The sequence below is a fragment of the Salmo salar genome, chromosome 01 (assembly GCF_965601325.2).
Source record: "Salmo salar chromosome 01, fSalSal1, whole genome shotgun sequence".
NCBI lineage: Eukaryota > Metazoa > Chordata > Actinopteri > Salmoniformes > Salmonidae > Salmo > Salmo salar.
Genome location: NC_138291.1, coordinates 31,147,103 through 31,167,106, shown reverse-complemented (window position 1 = coordinate 31,167,106; position 20,004 = coordinate 31,147,103). Strand labels below are relative to the sequence as shown.

At 42.3% G+C, this 20,004-nt stretch overlaps 1 protein-coding gene and 1 pseudogene across 1 annotated transcript in view; one reads left to right on the top strand and one right to left on the bottom strand.

Annotated features, from left to right (window-relative positions):
- The window catches only part of syne2b (spectrin repeat containing, nuclear envelope 2b), a 153,001-nt gene extending 138,045 nt beyond the window's left edge, over positions 1-14,956 (bottom strand). Inside the window, exons 1-4 of the mRNA XM_082957505.1 lie at positions 14,764-14,956; positions 8,633-8,768; positions 1,074-1,135; positions 213-308 (exon numbers count right to left, since the gene is read on the bottom strand). Coding sequence (XP_082813631.1) covers positions 213-308; positions 1,074-1,135; positions 8,633-8,717 — 243 coding nt within the window. The 5' untranslated portion in view covers positions 8,718-8,768; positions 14,764-14,956. The remainder of the gene's footprint in view (positions 1-212; positions 309-1,073; positions 1,136-8,632; positions 8,769-14,763) is intronic.
- A 1,259-nt stretch (positions 14,957-16,215) lies between these two features.
- On the top strand, positions 16,216-17,690 carry LOC106586180 (glycoprotein hormone beta-5-like; annotated as a pseudogene).
- Positions 17,691-20,004: the final 2,314 nt, after the last annotated feature.

Here is a 20,004-nt window from a genome sequence, read left to right as displayed (position 1 = left end):
AAATAGAAAATAAGTTATTGTGAGGAAAGGGTTGATGCTGATGTACAGGGTTAAGAGAAAAGGGGAAATACAGTCCCAGAAAAAGAGGGGGAGACACTACAGCAAGTGCTCCTTGTCTACTTAGGACTAGCCTTCTAAGAGTCCACTTGAGATGAGCTTGTAATGTATATATGGTAGAGTGTGTTAAAAGTTGATCTGAGACAGAGACTTACCATCCGCTGGCCACTCATCACCTCCAGCAGGTCCAGCAGCTTGGACCCATCCCGGAAATCATTGAACAGGTCCAACACCATGCATGGGGGAATCCTCTGAGACAAGACCACAGAACATCTGCTGTTAGTCTCTTTCATAAGGCATAGTGACTACTACAGCCAATACACTTAAACCACTTGTCAACTGTGTTCTCACTCTAATCATTACATTCACTTAGGCTGAAGAGTGTGCACGGCATAAGAGTAATATCTTGGGACATAAAACAGCTAGGTAAGGATGATTCTCATGGTGTGTGTATTAACTTAGAAAGCAGAATACATTTCATGACTTTCCACTGGACTTAAAACTCTACTGCAGGCTGCCACTAGAAGATTAGCAATTAGCTGAAACAACCCACAGCGGTATGTGGGTCCATGTCAACCCACAGCTTAGGCTCCACAACTCTGACTCAGCCCAGTGTTGGCCAGACTCCACGGGGTGGGAGGGCTGGGGGGGACTTCTGTTGCTGTCTGTCTGTGTGTGCTCTCTAAACCCCGCTCCAAGGGGCTATATTTACATGATTCCACCCTGCCCCTCCCCCAGCCCTCCCATGTCACATGCACAACTGACCTCTACCATGAGCAGGAGAGCAACACAACCCTTCTGTCCAGGTGGGTGGGTGAGTGAGTGAGTGAGTGAGTGAGTGAGTGAGTGAGTGAGTGAGTGAGTGAGTGAGTGAGTGAGTGAGTGAGTGAGTGAGTGAGTGAGTGAGTGAGTGAGTGAGTGAGTGAGTGAGTGAGTGAGTGAGTGAGTGAGTGAGTGAGTGAGTGAGTGAGTGAGGCGTGCTAGTGGAAGACATACAGTATTGCAGACAGTGTTACCTTCGAGAGCTGAGCATTGATCCAGTTGGTGAAGGTTCTCTTCTGAATTTGCTCTTGCTCCACTATGAAAGGGAGGGGAAAAAGAAATATGAGAATATTGTATCGTATTTTACATAAATAAACACCCAAGAGTACATATGTGATGCATAGAAATTCTGAATTATAGCAGCAATTCGTTTTCTTTAATATACAAGCCTTCAGCAAGGCTCAAGGTGCTGCCAGAGGATTCCTAGGTTTTTAAATACACCACAGTCATGGTCACATGTCTAACATGCTGCTGAACACATCCAATAACTTCCCTCTAACCCATTTACAGAGTTATATCGGCCAGGTAGCCTAGTCGTTAGAGTGTTGGACTAGTAACCCAAAGGTTGCAAGATCAAATCCCCAAGCTGACAAGGTAAAAATCTGCCGTTCTACTCCTGAACAAGGCAGTTAACCCACTGTTCCTAGGCTGTCATTGTAAATAAGAACTTGTTCTTAACTGACTTGCCTAGTTAAATAAAGGTAAAAATATAGACTTCCAGCTTTACTGGCAGAGGCCCACTCACCATTATACATCTCTACAAAGTCCATCAGGTCCATGACTGAGTGAAGCATCCCAACATTAGTCAATTATCCCCAAGCTTCTCACAAACACCTCAAACATAGTATATTCCACTTGCTCTGTGACAGATCTTTTATACCTTCAACTGTCTTCAAAATAGGTCCTTGATATCAGAATGTTGATGTGTTGATCTGATACATGCTCTTTCTAGCCCACTTGATTTAGGCCCTCTGTATTATTGAGCACCACTAACTACTCCATGGTAAGCCCCTATCCAAGTCATCCCCGTCTTTTCTACTGAGCTCTGAGCTCTGTGATAAAAGGACAGAGACTGATAGACCCATTAAGCTGTTTTACAGAAGGCCAGTCTTGGCTCCAGTCGGTGTCTAATGTTAATCATAAGGACCTGCTCCAAGTGTGTGACTCAGGTCTATTCCTGTTTCTGGAAGAATGTGGACTGTGGTGTGAGAGGATGACAGAGGCTCGCCTCGTAGGTGACTGTTACTGATTACTGCCGAGGTGTGGTGGTCTCTCAGGTGCTTATAGCTGCCAAAGCATCACCCAGGTGGGTGCTACACATTCAGTGGTGGATGTTCCAGCCTACCTACAGAGGAGGAGTAAGCCTAGCTGTGAACTTCAGAGACAGGTCCCTGATGAAAAGCTCCGGGCCTGCCTGTCTGACTGATGTTTCTCCCTCCCTGGCCATACCAGGGAGGGAGAAGTCACTTCCACTCAAACTATTCCTTTTCTGAATTGCAACATCCGCATCGAGCTAAAGGCTAGAGGTGCCGCTTTCAAGGAGCGGGAGACTAATCCAGACGCTTGTAAGAAATCCCGCTATGCCCTCAGACGAACCATCAAACAAGCAAAGCGTCAATACAGGATTAAGATTGAATCCTACTACACCGGCTCTGACGCTCGTCGGATGTGGCAGGGCTTGAAAACAATTATGGACTACAACCCAGACGCAAGCTGCCCAGTGACATGAGCCTACCAGATGAGCTAAATGCCTTTTATGCTCGCTTCGAGGCAAGCAACACGGAAGCATGCACAAGAGCACCAGCTGTTCTGGATGACTGTGTGATAACGCTCTTGGTAGCCGATGTGAACAAAACCTTTAAACAGATCAACATTCACAAAGCCGCTGGGCCAGATGGATTACCAGGACGTGTACTCAAAGCAAGCGTGGACCAACTGTCAAGTGTCTTCACTGACATTTTCACCCTCTCCCTGACCGAGTCTGTAATACCTACATGTTTCAAGCAGACCAGCATAGTCCCTGTGCCCACGGATGCGAAGGTAACCTGCCTAAATGATTACCGCCCCGTGGCACTCATGTTGGTAGCCATGAATTGCTTTGAAAGGCTGGTCATGGCTTACATCAACAGCATCCTCCCGGACACCCTAGACCCACTCCAATTCGCATACCACCCCAACAGATCCACAGATGATGCAATCTCAATCGCACTCCACACTGCCCTATCTCACCTGGACAAAAGGAACACCTATGTGTTTCAGCGTTCAACACCATAGTGCCCACGAAGCTAATCACTAAGCTAAGGACTCTGGGACTAAACACCTCCCTCTGCAACTGGATCCTCGACTTCCTGACGGGCCGCCCCCAGGTGGTAAGAGTAGGCAACAACACGTCCGCCACGCTGATCCTTAACACTGGGGCCCCTCAGGGGTGTGTACTTAGTCCCCTCCTGTATTCCCTGTTCACCCACGACTGGGTGGCCAAACACGACTCCAACACCATCATTAAGTTTACTGATGACACAACAGTGGTAGGCCTGATCACAGACAACGATGAGGCGGCCTATAGGGAGGAGGTCAGAGAACTGGCAGAGTGGTGCCAGGACAACAACCTCTCCCTCAATGTGAGCCAAAGGAGACAAAGGAGCTGATCGTGGACTACAGGAAAAGGCGGGCCGAACAGGCCCCCATTAACATCGACGGGGCTGTAGTGGAGCGGGTCGAGAGTTTCAAGTTCCTTGGTGTCCACATCACCAACGAACTATCATGGTCCAAACATACCAAGACAGTCGTGAAGAGGGCACGACAAAACCTTTTCCCCCTCAGGAGACTGAAAAGATTTGGCATGGGCCCCCAGATCCTCAAAAGGTTCTACAGCTGCACCATCGAGAGCATCCTGACCTGTTGCATCACCTCCTGGTATGGCAACTGCTCGGCATCTGACCATAAGGCGCTACAGAGGGTAATGTGAACAGCCCAGTACATCACTGTGGCAAAGCTTCCTGCCATCCAGGACCTATATAATAGGCAGTGTCAGAGGAAAGCCCAGAAAATTGTCAGAGACTCCAGTCACCCAAGTTATAGACTGTTTTCTCTGCTGCCACATGGCAAGCGGTACCAGAGCGCCAAGTCTAGGACCAAAAGGCTCCTCAACAGCTTCTACCCCCAAGCCATTAGACCACTGAACAATTCATAAAAATCGCCACCGGACAATTTACATTGACACCCCCCGTTGTGCACTGCTGCTACTCGCTGTTTGTTTGTTACCTATGCATAGTCACTTCGCCCCAACCTACATGTACAGATTACCTCAACTAGCCTGTACCCCTGCACACTGACTCGGTACCGGTGCCCCCTGTATATAGCCTCGTTATTCTTATTGTGTTACTTTTTATTATTACTTTTTATTTTAGCCTACTTGGTAAATATTTTCTTCTTCTTGAACTGCACTGTTGGTTAAGGGCTTGTAAGTAAGCATTTCATGGTAAAGTCTACACTTGTTGTATTCGGGGCGCATGTGACAAATAAAGTTTGATTTGACTTGATGATCATTTTCATTTCACATTTTTGTTATTTAGCAGATGCTATTATTCAGAGTGACTTACACGAGAAATGAAGGTTAAGTGCCTTGCCCAAGGGCACATCGGCAGATTTTTTCCCCCACCAAGTCGGCTCAGGCAATTGAACCAGCAACCTTTCGGTTACTGGCCCAAAGCTATTAACCACTAGGCTACCTGCTGTGGAAGACCATCTCCCACCAACTGCCAGCTCCCTGAATTAATTTTGGTTTGTTTTTTAAAGAGACTTTATATTCGGTATGATAAGCACTATAACAAATAAATATAATATTATTAGAAAAATAGACATGGTCGATTTTAAACTTTCAAATATATTCTAACAGTTGCAAATATAGGTGGATGCCTTCCATATGAGCATTCAACAAACATTTGTGAAACAAATCTTTCATGATTAATGCTGAGAAGTTCAACATTGGCATGTCAAGAAGAAGAAATCCGAGAGTTGGCACACACTTGCTGGTTTGCCAAGCAGTATTAAAAAAACAACTTTCCAAATGACTGAACCCACAGCCTTTTTGAGCAATGTTGTTTTCAACCTCCTCAACATAGACACACAATTAAGGTAAAGTAGCTGGGGTGTATTCATTAACTGCAGACCATCACGAAATGTTTGCAACAGAAACAGTTTACAGTTTACTCTAGTAACCAAACAGAAGCAAACAGAGCAAACGGAACCAGGCAGAGTTCCTCTGTCCAGTGTCTGTGTTCTTTTGCCCATCTTAATCTTTTCTTTTTATTGGCCAGACTGAGATATGGCTTTTTCTTTGCAACTCTGCCTAGAAGGCCAGCATCGCGGAGTTGCCAATTCACTGTTGACGTTGAGACTGGTATTTTGCGGGTACTATTTAGTGAAGCTGCCAGTTGAAGACTTGTGAGGCGTCTGTTTCTCAAACTAGACACTCTAATGTACTTGTCCTCTTGTTCAGTTGCGCCCCGGGGCCTCCCACTCTCTTTTTATTCTGGTTAGAGACAGTTTGCGCTGTTCTGTGAAGGGAGTAGTACACAGCGTTGTACGAGATCTTCAGTTTCTTGGCAATTTCTCGCATGGAATAGCCTTCATTTCTCAGAACAAGAATAGACTGACGAGTTTCAGAAGAATGTTCTTTGCTTTTGGCCATTTTGAGCCTGTAATCGAACCCACAAATGCTGATGCTCCAGGTACACAACCTGTCTAAAGAAGGCCAGTTGTATTGATTCTTTAATTAGCACAACAGTTCTCAGCTGTGCTAACATAATTGCAAAAGGGTTTTCTAATGATCAATTAGCCTTTTAAAATGATAAACTTGGATTAGCTAACACAACGTGCCATTGGAACACAGGAGTGATGGTTGCTGATAATGGGCCTCTGTACGCCTATGTAGATATTCCATTAAAAATAAGCCGTTTCCAGCTACAATAGTCATTTACAACATTAACAATGTCTACACTGTATTTCTGATCAATTTGATGTTATTTTAATGGACAAAAAATGTGCTTTTCTTTCAAAACAAGGACATTTCTAAGTCACCCCAAACTTTTGAACGGTAGTGTATGTTTTGAAGAAATTAAAATGTAATTTGAAACTGTAATTGGGCGGTCATAAAGGAATTGATATTTGACACACAATCACAACAAAGTGAGAAAGAGACCTGATCTGGTCTGAGAACCAGTCTCATCTGACAAGGTCAGGTATTTGGTCAAATGAACAGCTGACAAAGCATTATGTTGAAGTATGACAGTTGTAACAAGTAGACTAACGTATTCCGTTTTCCAATACATTATTTGCTCTTTGCTCAAGAAAAGCTCAACCCCCAGAAATCACAGATTTCAGAAATGTAACAGCCATACAAACTAATGTCAATGTACTCACTCATGATGTGAACATCAGTGCTGCATCAGACAAGAAAAAATAGAGAATTTAACAAAGATTCTGGAAGCTAAACCTCTTCTTTCTGCTGCTGTATGAGCATGGTTTGCATATACAAGATACCATCCTTTGTCTGACATGTGAGGTATTCTACAAGAGCAACAACAAGCAGCTATGGGACCCAATGGGAAATGTATCATTGGAACGCAAAGTTCGTTGGTGAGTGGCTCCTGTATAACCACCAATCACCCTGCCAGCCTGCTGTGCTGCGCCTCCTGGGGAGGCAGGTGAATGGTATCACCTCAGCTCCACCCATCCAAAAGGTAAGGCGTGATGGATTTGGTCCTGCCTGTCCAAACAAAACCCGGTTCTCAAGCCGTCCTCCAAGTGCCATCACAAAAGAGAAGAGCCCATCAAAGAGGGGTGCTGCATTACCTGCTTTAGATCATTCATGATTTTATCTATCTGATGATACAACGTCCATTATGTGTATCCCTAGATATCCCTGGACATGGGACAGTCTGTGATGAAAGCTGTTGTTGCCTACAGTCTGAGAGTGGGAGAGCTTAGCAAACAGTGGAGAACCTCTGCTAACTCAACTAGTCGCTCACATTCAAAGGAGGGGAAGTGCTTCCCGTTTCACTGCCACTGTACATACAGTACATGTGTATGTACAACAAAACGTGAAGAGATTTAAGAGTAAGATCCCATCACACTGCAGCCGTATGTAAATAGTGTTAATCCATCAGGACTCTCCTTGTCCCTCAAAGTGCCACGGGGAGGGGAAACGGAAAACATTATAGTCTGCATATTTTCCCAGCTTGGATACCTATTACTTTCTGGTAAATTTCCTGTGTAATCCTGTTCTTGTTAATCTAGGTCTAGGAATTTACCACGGACTAACGAGAAATGTGTGAGAATATCAGTGAGTTGTGAACTATATTTAGCTGCATTCTTGTATCGTTACAACTCCAAATACGCAAAGAAAAACAGACTTTCAGACCATTATTTTACAAGCTGACTTGTCAGTGGGGCAATAAGCATACATCACCCCTCACAGTACATTGCATCATCTGGCAATTGCATAGCTGTGAAAAATAGATCCAGAAACAGTTGTTTCTAAATAAGGTTAACAGAGCAACAGTCATGGGTCTGAAATAATACTGCAGATGGCCTCTCAATAATGGCACTCAACATACAAGTACAAGTAAAAGGAGAAAGAAAGTGGGGAGGAGAGAGAGAGAGAGAGAGAGAGAGAGAGAGAGAGAGAGGGAGAGAGGAGAGAGAGAGAGAGAGAGAGAGAGAGAGAGAGAGGGAGAGAGAGAGAGAGAGAGAGAGAGAGAGAGAGAGAGAGAGAGAGAGAGAGAGAGAGGGAGAGAGAGAGAGAGAGAGGAGAGAGAGAGAGAGAGAGAGAGAGGGAGAGAGAGAGAGAGAGAGAGAGAGAGAGAGGAGAGAGAGAGAGAGAGAGAGAGAGAGAGAGAGAGAGAGGGAAAAGGGGCATGAGGACAGGGACAAGGCAGATAGTCAGAGAGAGGCAGTGTCGTATTTATCCCCCTAGGAAGAATACCTGTATACAGTGCCAACATACAAGACGAGAAGCCTCAGTGCCTTGCCCAAGGTCAACAGAGGAGACCAAATCAACCTCTCGATTACCCTCTCCTCTGCCAATGAAAACTGATAGCTAATCAACAAATGTTCTCTACTAGCAATCAAATAGAGAAAACCCCTTTCAGGAAAAGATGAGGAAACAAATGCACAGGTCATATATATATATAGTAATTCAAACCACAAAGTGAATAGTCTGCTATTGTATGTAAAACTGTGAGATGCCTTGGAGACTGTGGATTCATAGACATGCAACATGACATTTCACGACCCACTACTGAATTCCACCCACTTGATCCCCTTTGGATGACTGTTTGACATATGACTCATATCTCATTGGGTTTACATTTCAACAGTAAACACAACATGTCCCAAAGTGACTACTTTGAGCCAAAACAGGACCGAACAGGCACAAGTTGGAGTGAGAGAAGTTAATATGATTGTGAAATTTCCCCTGGGTGTGAGAAAATCCTTATTATTATTATAAATATTAGGTTTCCTCAAACTAAAACACATTAGCTGAAATATTAAGACATGAATAACTAGATTGTTTTCTCCTCATGTACAATATGTCCACAGAGCCGCTTTCCAACACTACATTAACTTTATTGTTTAAACAATAAAAGAAACACAGAGAGTCAAGGGGGAGTAGAGTAGAAAGGCAAAAAGAGGGACAGAGAATCAGGGAGAAAGAGAGAAAGAGGAAGCCACACAGAAAGCCACTGACCCTGCAGAAGCATGTGGACATTGTCAATGTCCAGGGGGATGTATCCCCTCTCCACCAGTGCATCTCTGTCTCCTGGCGACGCCATGCTTCCTGAAAGGGGGGCTCATCCACGTACCCCCAACAGCATGGCACCTTTCTGGAGATAAACAGAAACAAACATGACACACAGATACGTCAATCTCCTGTTTGAAACACGTGCGGTATAGGATCATATTTACATGTTACATTTGGCACACACTGAATTACACTGACATAACACTGGCTTAACACTGACATAACACTGACATAACACTGATATAACACTGACATAAGGAGTGTAGAGAATGTTTATTGCGTCTGTTCAGTTTATTGTTTATGAGTGACACCTTTAATTTAATGCAAAACCCTTTACACAAGAACAGTCAATGAGATGCACACATACTGAAATTCACTCAGTAGTAGCAATAGCATACCGATCCATGTAGTCACACTTAAAGCCTGTAAATCACAGTCACCGTGTTCCTCAGTTCCCCAGTTATAGCTTCTTATGACTGTTGCAACCCTACCACTCACCAGGATGAAGACAGAAATCACAACATGGAGAACACCAGGAGACTGCATAATCCAGCATTTTGCCAAACATTTATTTTTATGACATTTTTTTAGGGGGAAGATCAGCTTTAATATTATAAGTTTGAATCAGGTGTCGTTTTGCGTATCAGTTCATAAACCATGTGCCATGGAATCAGTACATCAAAAATCTCTTCACAACTACATTATTTTTGCAATCTATGGCACAGGTGTCATTTTTGGGGTCCTTAAATTAAACTGGTAGATTTTTTTATTTATCACAATTTTCTTAATGCAGGGTTGTCAGGCAAGTTCCTTACTTTTTCCCTCTTCCACTTGTCTATTCCATTTTTGCAGTAATGCTGCAATTAGTTGGTTATGCTGCAATAGTTTATGTGTCGGGGGGTTAGGGTCAGTCTGTTATATCTGGAGTATTTCTCCTGTCTTATCCGGTGTCCTGTGTGAATTCAAGTATGCTCTCTCTAATTCTCTCTCTCTCTGAGGACCTGAGCTCTAGGACCATGCCTCAGGACTACCTGGCCTCATGACTCCTTGCTGTCCCCAGTCCACCTGGTCGTGTTGCTGCTCCAGTTTCAACTATTCTGCCTGCGGCTATGGAACACTGACCTGTTCACCGGACGTTCTACCTTGTCCCAGACCTGCTGTTTTAAACTCTCTAGAGACAGCAGGTGCGGTAGAGATACTCTGAATGATCGGCTATGAAAAGCCAACTGACATTTACTCCTGAGGTGCTGACCTGTTGCACCCTCTACAACCACTGTGATTATTATTATCTGACCCTGCTGGTCATCTATGAAGATTTTAACATCTTGGCCATGTACTGTTATAATCTCCACCCGGCACAGCCAGATGAGGACTGGCCACCCATCATAGCCTGGTTCCTCTCTAGGTTTCTTCCTAGGTTCTGGCCTTTCTAGGGAGTTTTTCCTAGCCACCGTGCTTCTACACCTGCATTGCTTGCTGTTTGGGGTTTTAGGCTGGGTTTCTGTACAGCACTTTGTGACATCAGTGATTGATTGATTGATTGATTGATTGATTGATTGATTGATTGATTGATTGATTGGTTGGTTGTAATTTTGGGTAGAGGAGACATTTCCATATATTTTTGTTAGCTGCATGTGTGACATAACTCCACCAGTCCTATTTATGATATAATTTATTTTTATAATGTTTTTTTAAATCAATTAGTATATTTGAGTTTAACCATAATATTTGTTGTATTACTTGTTCTGTCTTTTCTGGTGGATTAAACTGAAATTGCAACCAACTTTCTATGGCTTGTTTTAAAATAGCAATATTTTTATTTCATTTTCAAATAACCGAAAGAGAGTGGTTGTAATCTAAATAAATGGAAAAAGGCCATTCTTGAACATGGGGTGAGACATTCTTACTAATCTGCTAGAGAACCAGTTCAGATTTAAGTATAACTTTTGTATGACTGAAGCCTTTAGTGAGAGGTCTAATGCTTTAATATTTAATAATCTTTCACAATTTGTCCTAACCTGAGTCTCAAGCCATGATTGCTTCTATCAGTTTAAGTTCTGTCTCTGGTGGGGGTTGGGGAAGTTCTGTTTTGTCTTCTTTCATGTAGCTCAAGGATGCAAATAAGTGATAGGAAATATGTGTGACCTTTAAAGATGTCTGCTTAATTTCTCTGCTCTCTCTGCTCGCTCCACTCTCTCTGCTCTCTCCCTCTCTCAATTATCAAACTTGACTAACAGCTATGAAAAGGCAACAGGTGACAGTGGCCAAAATACTCAATACACAATAACAGAGTCTTAACCTACAGCTCTTCACCTCTCCCTATATAACTTATACAGAGAATAATGGCAATAAACACAGGGTGAACTTTAAAAAGCATAAACACGAGGCGAGGCCTTATCCACCACTGCTAGTGGGTCATTTCGCCAATTTGGTCCCTTATGAGAAGTGTAACTTGGTCCCAAAAAAATAACAGTTGATTTCACCTAATTTTAACATTCTGTCATAAAGAGCACATGTTAAACTTAATAAAAAACAGTTTTCCCATCTCAAGAGGTTAAAAATACATACTATGCTCGACCTGATTTTACACTATGATTTTACTATTAAAATAGAAGTTATTAAAAAACATACTGTATATATATTAAAACAAGAGAAGTTCAAATAACAGGGTTGACCATAAAATGAAAAATCACAAAAAATTCTGCAGAAATTACTTTGTCAAAGCAACAAAATATCTAGGGCTTTAGAATGATGGAGAGAACTTGGAAGATATTTTGGGGTTAAGTGGGTTAAAATCTTCCTAGAAGTTACAGAAGGTGCACAGAGGGACAAGTATATATATTTTTTTTTGGCACATTGGTCAGTCTTTATTCATAATAAAAATCATTTGATTGAATTCTACAAGTGGTCTATAATAAAGTGTACTTTATTGAATATAACAGGCTTTATTTAATATCATAATATGTCATATTTATTTAAATATCAAAGGGATGCAAAAGGCACTCATTTCGTGGAAAGACCCTATTGTCTGGACTGAGAAGCAAATCAATTAAATCATAGTCCTACACTGTGAAACTGTGTTGTCGCTATCCTCAGTGTGGCATCTGTGCTATCCAAAGGTTCATGTCAGCTGAAGAGAGAGAGAGAGAGAGAGAGAGGGGGGGGGGGGGGGGGGGGGACGACAGAGATTGTGTGTCCCTGAGACAAAGTCATACAGGGTTGCTCTAATTGTGGATACAGTGGGGGTCAAAAACACATACTGTAACAATGCACTGGAAAAAGACCAGGGGGTGAGGAGGCAATAACACAATAACGCAGGCTTCAGACATATGACATAGACAGATAGCACCGTCTGTTTGTCCACTGGAACACATGTCCAATCCATTCACCTAATGACTCCATGGCTGGACATAGAGGTGGAGGGTTACGCTCCATAAATTCTATTTCCGTCAACAGTATAGGCCTGATACTTCTTTGTTTTGTTTTTGGAGGACTGAGGGGAAGGGCCTATGCAAGGGTTATATCAAAGAGGTGCTGGTGTCCTCTTTTGCATAAATTTAACAATATTTGTTGTGCTGGAACATTTGTTCTGTTTCAGCCTGTGTATGTAATTGGCAACAAAAAACTACAGTGTGGCTTTAATGCAGTCAAGACTTGAGAGCACACAAATCTTTTGTCATGTTTGAACAGGGGTAATAAATCAGTAGTGTGTTGGGCTAGTTCCACCCATCCAGCCAAGCATTCTGACACACACGTGACAGAAATGGGGAGAGATGAGGGTGAGGAAAAATAGTCTCCTGTTTCATTTGAAGAAAGGGACACTGGGAAGGGCAGTTTGGGGCGTATGCAGTATCCTGTGTAAGCCTGTGGAGAGACATGAGTGTTCAACAGAGAGAGGGCATTGTTTTCTTTAATCTGCCGACTCAGAGGAGGCAGAGGACAGACAGACAGGCCTCCCCATATCAGAACCACTCAGCCAGTCTAGCCCAGGCCTCACTGGAACAGATTGGCCAATAGGGTCAAGGACATGACTCCCACTCATAATGACTAAATCATACTGCTCTGATCCGTTCTGCATTTCATTGTTAGTATTTATCATCCAATATGCTGTGCAGAAACATTGTTATTGGCAAAGAGACCAATTACTTGACTGGACTTGTGCTGTATATCTCCCTCTGGTTGTAGCTTTCATTCATCGGTTCCATAAACCAGGAAGCATGATTTTACATGTCAGATAATCATTTAATGAGCATTCAGGTCCTAGCAGATTTTATGGTTGACAAAATGGGCATGAGGACGTTAACATGAGGGAAATTATACTAAGAAAAGGTTTTACAAATCAACTTCCACCTTGTAAAAACTAACGGACAGATTAGGCTATCTCTGTGAATTTATTCAATCTGAAATATTTGGTCTCTCTGATAGTTTCAAGGCAAAGTTTAATACAAGTGAAGTCATTGTAAACTTTGCCAGACATCTGACTTTTCACAGCATCTACTTTCTGGGTCTAACTCAAGTCAATCCAACATCAATCATGACTGTCATTTCCCTGACCTAATGTTATGGTATGTGCTCAGGAGAACCAGCAAACACTCTTAGAAAAAAAAGGTGCTATCTAGAAACTAGAAGGGTTCTTCGGCTGTCCCCATAGGGTACCCTTTGAAGAACCCTTCTTGGTTCCAAGTCTAACCGTTTTGGGTTCCATGTAGAACTCTTTTGGTTCCGAGTCAAACCGTTTTGGGTTCCATGTAGAACTCTTATGGTTTCGAGTCTAACCATGTTGGATTCCATGTAGAACTCTTTCTACAGAATTCTACACGAAACCCAAACACGTTCTACCTGGAATGAAAAATGGTTTTACCTGGCTGGAACCAAAAAGGGTTGTCCTATGGGGAAACCCGAAGAACCTTTTTGAAAATATTTTTAAAAGAATCAACAACTTAAAAGTAATATGCAAAGATCTCAAATAGAACAGCAACAAAGCAGTAACTTTGATCAATTGTAAGTAATGCAAGAACTTCATCGACATTGAAAAAGAGTCAATGCTAATTCAAGTAGTTGTATAATATGTTTTTACAGCTAAAAATAACCTGTAGCATTATTTCCATTCATAAAGAAACTATCAGAGGGTCTTGTCTTGCAAATTGGCTGCATGAATGAAACTTAATGTGTCCCATAAAAATGCCAGTCATACACTGTTGAGAGAACAGTGAAACATAATCAAACAAGTAAGCTTGTTTTTAGCCTATCAGGCAGAAACCGGTCAATCAAATTTTCCACTAATTTAAACAACAAAATGCAATATGATGAAGTTGAATCAATGTGGAAAACTGATTGGATTATCAAAAAGTCATCAATGTAAGGGAATTTTGTATTTTTTTTCACCCAACTTTTAACCTAAATCCAATGACATGGTGACATTTGTTGTTGGTTTCACGTTGAATTCACGTTAGTTGACAACTCAACCAAATGTCAATAAAACTAGACTTTGAAATGAAGTCCGTGCCCAGTGAGAGGATAGTTTTTTCCATTAGAGTTTAAAATATTCCTCACATAGGTCGAGTTAAGAATAAATGTCGTGCACTTTGACTAGCGAAATGCTAGATAGCACGACAGACGTGTTGACGTCGTGAACTTGTCACTGCCTAAAATAGAGCACCAGTGGGCACGTGTTCAGAGCCGCTCTAGTGCGCTTCAAACCCAAGTTCTGAACTGTCAAGAGTCCTTTAGGCAGACAAGTATGGACCAGAAGAATCTTAATAATGTAGGCTATACTGTCGACGTGCAGCTCGTCCTATAGTTCTGTTAAAATATGGTGAAGTTGCCTAATGAGAAACTCATCACAGGCTACACGATTTATGAAGAGAGGGGGGGACAAAACTCAAATATGCTAATTCATTTGCTATATTGGCTAATATGATCATCTGAACACAAGTCGAGAGGTGAATAGAGGGTCAAATATTGTAACAATAAGCCTAAAATCAAACATTAAAAGCTTCTTCAGAGTAAGTAGAGTAATATTGCGCTTTCCAAACTGAAAGCCACTATTATTCATTCGCCAAAAGGTGTCTACTTACATGTAACAAAGTTGAATAGACGCGTTTCAGGTGTCTGGCAATCAGATAGAAGTCCGGCAATAACAATACTCATTGATTGGAATAGGGAAAACAGAGTGCGCTGTACAGTATAAGTTGTGAAGCACCAGCAGTTACACCCCTCCCACCGCGCGCAAATTTGGAGATGTCTACACAACTCCGAGAGTAAAGCGAGCCTCTACCGATCGAGGAGTGGGTTTCAGACCGAGTCCGGCCGGCTAAATATATCAACCAGTCACGTCGGACATACTCCCCATTTTGTCACACCTGTAGGGTTTGGGGGCTATAGCCTACAAAGTGTATCCCATTGTAACCAGTGAAACAACAACATGAACACTGATAGTCACTGCAAGATTAACTTCTTCAAATCACATCTCAGATTTCATTTATTATATTGATGTAAAACCCATCCACTTCACCAAACGCAGATCTTATGGATAGGTAGGCTTAGAGTGTCCTTTTTAGATCTGGCATGTACTTCAGCAACACTATTGCCAGCCAGACTAATGGCTTTGATGGAATCGTAATAATGTCACAATAGCAAATAAACACTCCACTCCCTCTCTATAGCTCTCTACAGTGGGTCTCTATAGCTGACTAGAGACTAGAGTGTCAGTGTTACATATCAATTGCTGTATGCGTGGAACAGAGTGAAAAGTTAAACTGTCTCACCAGTTTAAGATCTGCTGTCTGCTGGGGCCATGTAATGAAATTAGTATTTATTGCAGATTTAATTTAGAAAATAAATAAACATAATATACACCTGGCCTTTTGTACAGTTATTGACAACAGCAAAGGCAGCCAGTCCATTAACATTGTATTGTTTTTGAGAATTGCACATTTTTTTCCACCCCACAACTCATACAGTATCATTAACTAAACGGCCATGGTTGGATGAGGTCCTTTGATTTATGGGAATAGTCAGTCCTGCCAGCAGAGTCAGAGATATACAGGTATTAGAAAACCTGATTTGAGCTTTAAAACATGGCTTGAACTTTAGAACTCTAGAAAATGCCAGGTAATATGTGATATCCAGGAAGGGAGGAGGGGGCTTAGATGACTGAGATCAGGTGGAGTCATCCTTGACTCATCCTCTCTCCCTGCTACTCTAATCTAACTATAATTGGGTGGAGGTTGAGGTTCATTTCGTAAAGTACTTGAGTTCTTCTGCTCCAATCCCCATTAGATGGTCATTTCATGATGAGTGAAGTATTTACTCATCCAAATAAACCCTCAGGTCTTCTCGTCTCTCTCTCTCTCTCCCTGTTCTCATCTCCGTTACTGTGGCTGACACATATCAGACCAGACCGTAAAATACTCCTCTCTCCATGGGCTCCACACACCAAACATCCAAATTAGAGCTACAGTAAGTGCTCTGTGAAAATATACATTATTATTTCCAAAATGTAATTACATTTACAGACTTGTACTGAAATGGATACGAAAACACAGGTTAGTTAGCAGGTCCAGGGAAAGGATCTCACCTGTAAGAACATCTCCTGAGGTCCATCAGCTAAATTAGCCTGGGTGTAGAACTACAGGTATGATTGTGTTTCCCCCCTCTTCCATGTGGATCGCTATGAACAAAGAAGCAGCCACAGTCCCTAAATCAGGCGAATGGCCTGTAGTTCACAGGTGACCGGGCTGATGAGGTAGAAAGGCCTAAGGGGGATAAGACAAGAGCCTGACTCTCTGGCAAGAGCCAGTCATGTTACTAAGTCCCTGACTGGCTCCTGATTGACATGACATGCTGGGATAAATAGCTGGAAGTTCCTCCCTGGGATCCATTAGCAGGTGCTGTCAGAGACATCACAGCTACCAGAGTTACTGCAGCTCCTGATTCAGAGGTTCAGTGGTAGTCCTCCTCAGTGGAGATCTACTGCAGTGAGACCAGTTGTGAGCCCAGATGACCCAGAGGAGAGGTACTCAGTGGTGAGTTATAACACTTTAGTTAGATCAGTCACACTTACTATTTATGGAGTTAGGGTCAGCAATCACAGAGATCTCTGGAATATACTTTTTTTTTCAGATTTTGCTTAATATTATTTTTTTTTACATTTTTCATTAAAATACCAACAATAAAGTACAAAAATACTCACTACATTAACTTGCTATACACAAACTATTTGAAGACTTCGATAAAAGATATAGAGATATAGAGAGAGTGTAATGTTAGGCAACAGAGATAACCCTGTGGTATGGTGTCTGTGCAGGTTGTGTTCTGTGCTGCTGTGCTGTACAGTGCTGTGGTCATGGCATTACACTAATCCAGGCTTCATCCATCAACCTGCCCCGCTTCATTGGCTGTGCTGTCCGGAGTTTACTTTCCGGGCCAGGAAACCAGGCTGTGTCGGGCTGCACATCACCACGGACACCTGCTGGGGGCGCTGTGAGACCTGGGAGGTGAGGACGGAGAGCAGGAGAGAGTCCTATGCAGTCAGACTGCAGATAACGGTTACATCAGTAGATGTCAGCAAACTCTGTAAACATTTTAATTATGAGTACTAAACTACAGTATGATGATTATTGTAGAAAAATGCATCACTGTATCCCGGCTAAAGGCTAAATCGACCAGTGACAAAATAAAGTAAGTAATAAACAAATTTATTATAAACGAATTTATCATAAACTGTACTTCCAATGGAGTAACTTAATTGTGGAGCTTGTTGAATGAACGAACATGTTAATCGAAATTAACCTTGTCTCTGTGTGTGTCTCTTCAGAAGCCTGTCCTGGACTCCCCCTACATAGAGTCCTACCATCGTGTGTGTACCTACAACAAGACACACCTGGTGACGATGCAGCTGCCTAACTGCTCAGCCAACATGGACCCCATGTACACCTACCCTGTAGCCCTGAGGTGTGACTGTGGAGCAGTGGTGGGAAAAGTACCTAATTGTCATACTTGAGTAAAAGTAAAGATACCTTAATAGAAAATGACTCAAGTAAAAGTGAAAGTCACCCAGAAAATTACTACTTGAGTAAAAGTCTAAAAGTATTTGTTTTTAAATATACTTAAGTATCAAAAGTAAATGTAATTGCAAAAAATACTTAAGTATCAAAAGTAAAAGTATAAATCATTTCAAATTCCTTATATTATGCAAACCCGACCGCACAATTTTCATGTATTTTAAATTCATGGATAGCCAGGGGCACACTACAACACTCAGACATAATTCAGAAACGAAGCATGTGTGTTTAGTGATTCCACCAGATCAGAAGCCGTAGGGATGACCAGGGATGTTCTCTTGATAAGTGTGTGAATGGACAATTTTCCTGTTCTGCTATGCATTCAAAATGTAAGGGGTACTTTTGGGTGTCAGGGAAAATGTATTAAGTAAAAAGTACATTATTTTCTTTGACAACGTAGTGAAGTAAAAGTAGTCAAAAATATAAATAGTAAAGTACAGATACCCCCAAAAACGACTTAAGCAGTACTTTAAAATATTTTTACTTAAGTACTTTACACCACCGCTGTGGAGTGTGTCTGACCAGCACCACTGAGTGTATCACCTATGTCTGACTGCTGCCATCACTAATACTGGACAGGGAGAGCAGCGCTGGACATTTATTCTATGGAGAGAATGGAAATCGCCTTTCTATTTCTTTTTCATCTTCAAGTCATTATACAACTTGGAAAAACTTGAAACATGTTAATACATGATGTAATCTGATTCTGAATACTTTATTTCAATAAGATATAGCTCACTCAGCTCTCTTTACTGAAAAAGCAGACGAGAAGAATAAAAAGAGTCAAGAATTTCAAAGCATAGTGGTTGATAATGAACTTGAAATCATTCATAAAGAGGATATAAACTTGTTTTTCTAAGTGTTGAATATGAATATGCATGAGAAGGAGCATTATATAACCGGTGTCACTAAGGTGCTTCGGGGCTGTGTTTGAGCTCTCATGCTTGGAGCATCTTCACTGTGTGGGTGGGGTTTAGGAGGCTGTGGAGCACTCCCTAGACAGTCAAACACACTCGCAGTATCACACACTCACACTCACGAAGAAAGACCCCAAGAAGAGTAGCTGCTTTGGCAACAGCCAATGGGGATCCGAAGAAAAAAAAAATACAACAACAAAAATACATATATATACACACACACACACACACACACTACACACACACACACACACACTACACACACTACACACACTACACACACACACACACACACACACTACACAACACACACACACTACACACACACACACACTACACTACACACACACACACACACACACACACACACACACACACACACACACTACACACACACACACACACACTACACACACTACACCCACCACACACACACACACACACACACTACACACACACTACACACACACACACACACACTACACACACTACACTACACCCACACACACACACACTACACACACTACACCCACACACACACACACACACACACCCTTTGGTGTCAGGGGTGTCAGACTCATTTAGAGTGCCTCTTGGGTTCATCACAGAATCTTCAAGACTCGGAACATAAACACAGACATTATCACCCTCTTCCCCCGGATATTAATATTAATAGTACAGTCTCTCTGTGATTATTGCTTTTGGGCTTTTCATGTTGTGGCACCAGGATCATCTAAAAGGCCACATTAAGGGATCAACAGAGTTCCACCATCTTAGAATGGAAATTATTATTGAGAGGAAATGAAGAGATCTTTGTTATACATGACCATGGAAAAGCCACCAACAGTTCTACCATCTTTAATCCTTGTTTGACTCCACGTCACATCTGTAAATCTGGACAAGGTAAAAAACACATAGTGCCAACACGTTTGACCCAGTACACCTAACCTGGAACAGTGAACAGACCTGTGCCTCTGTGCAAGCTGGCCATGTCTCCTGGGTCTCCTAATCAAACACACTGACAATATACAGCACTGTCAAACACAACACAAATGGGCGAGATTAGAAGACCTGGCTGTGTGTCTCAAGACAGCACAGTTCTGTGGCCCTGTCGAGAGCTGCTGTAACGGCCCCTGTCTTCTAATCGTTTCTGACATTACCGTCGCTTCCTCCTCTGGCTGGGGGAGGGAGGGGGAGAGGGGAGGAGGGTGCAATGGGGACCTGTAACAGCTCCTGGCAGGAGGACTGAAGGGGGAGGTGTGGGGGGATGGGGGGCACTGGTGCAACACACCACACTGCAACGTCCTAATGGAAAAAGAGGAGGCAGGATCTGAGA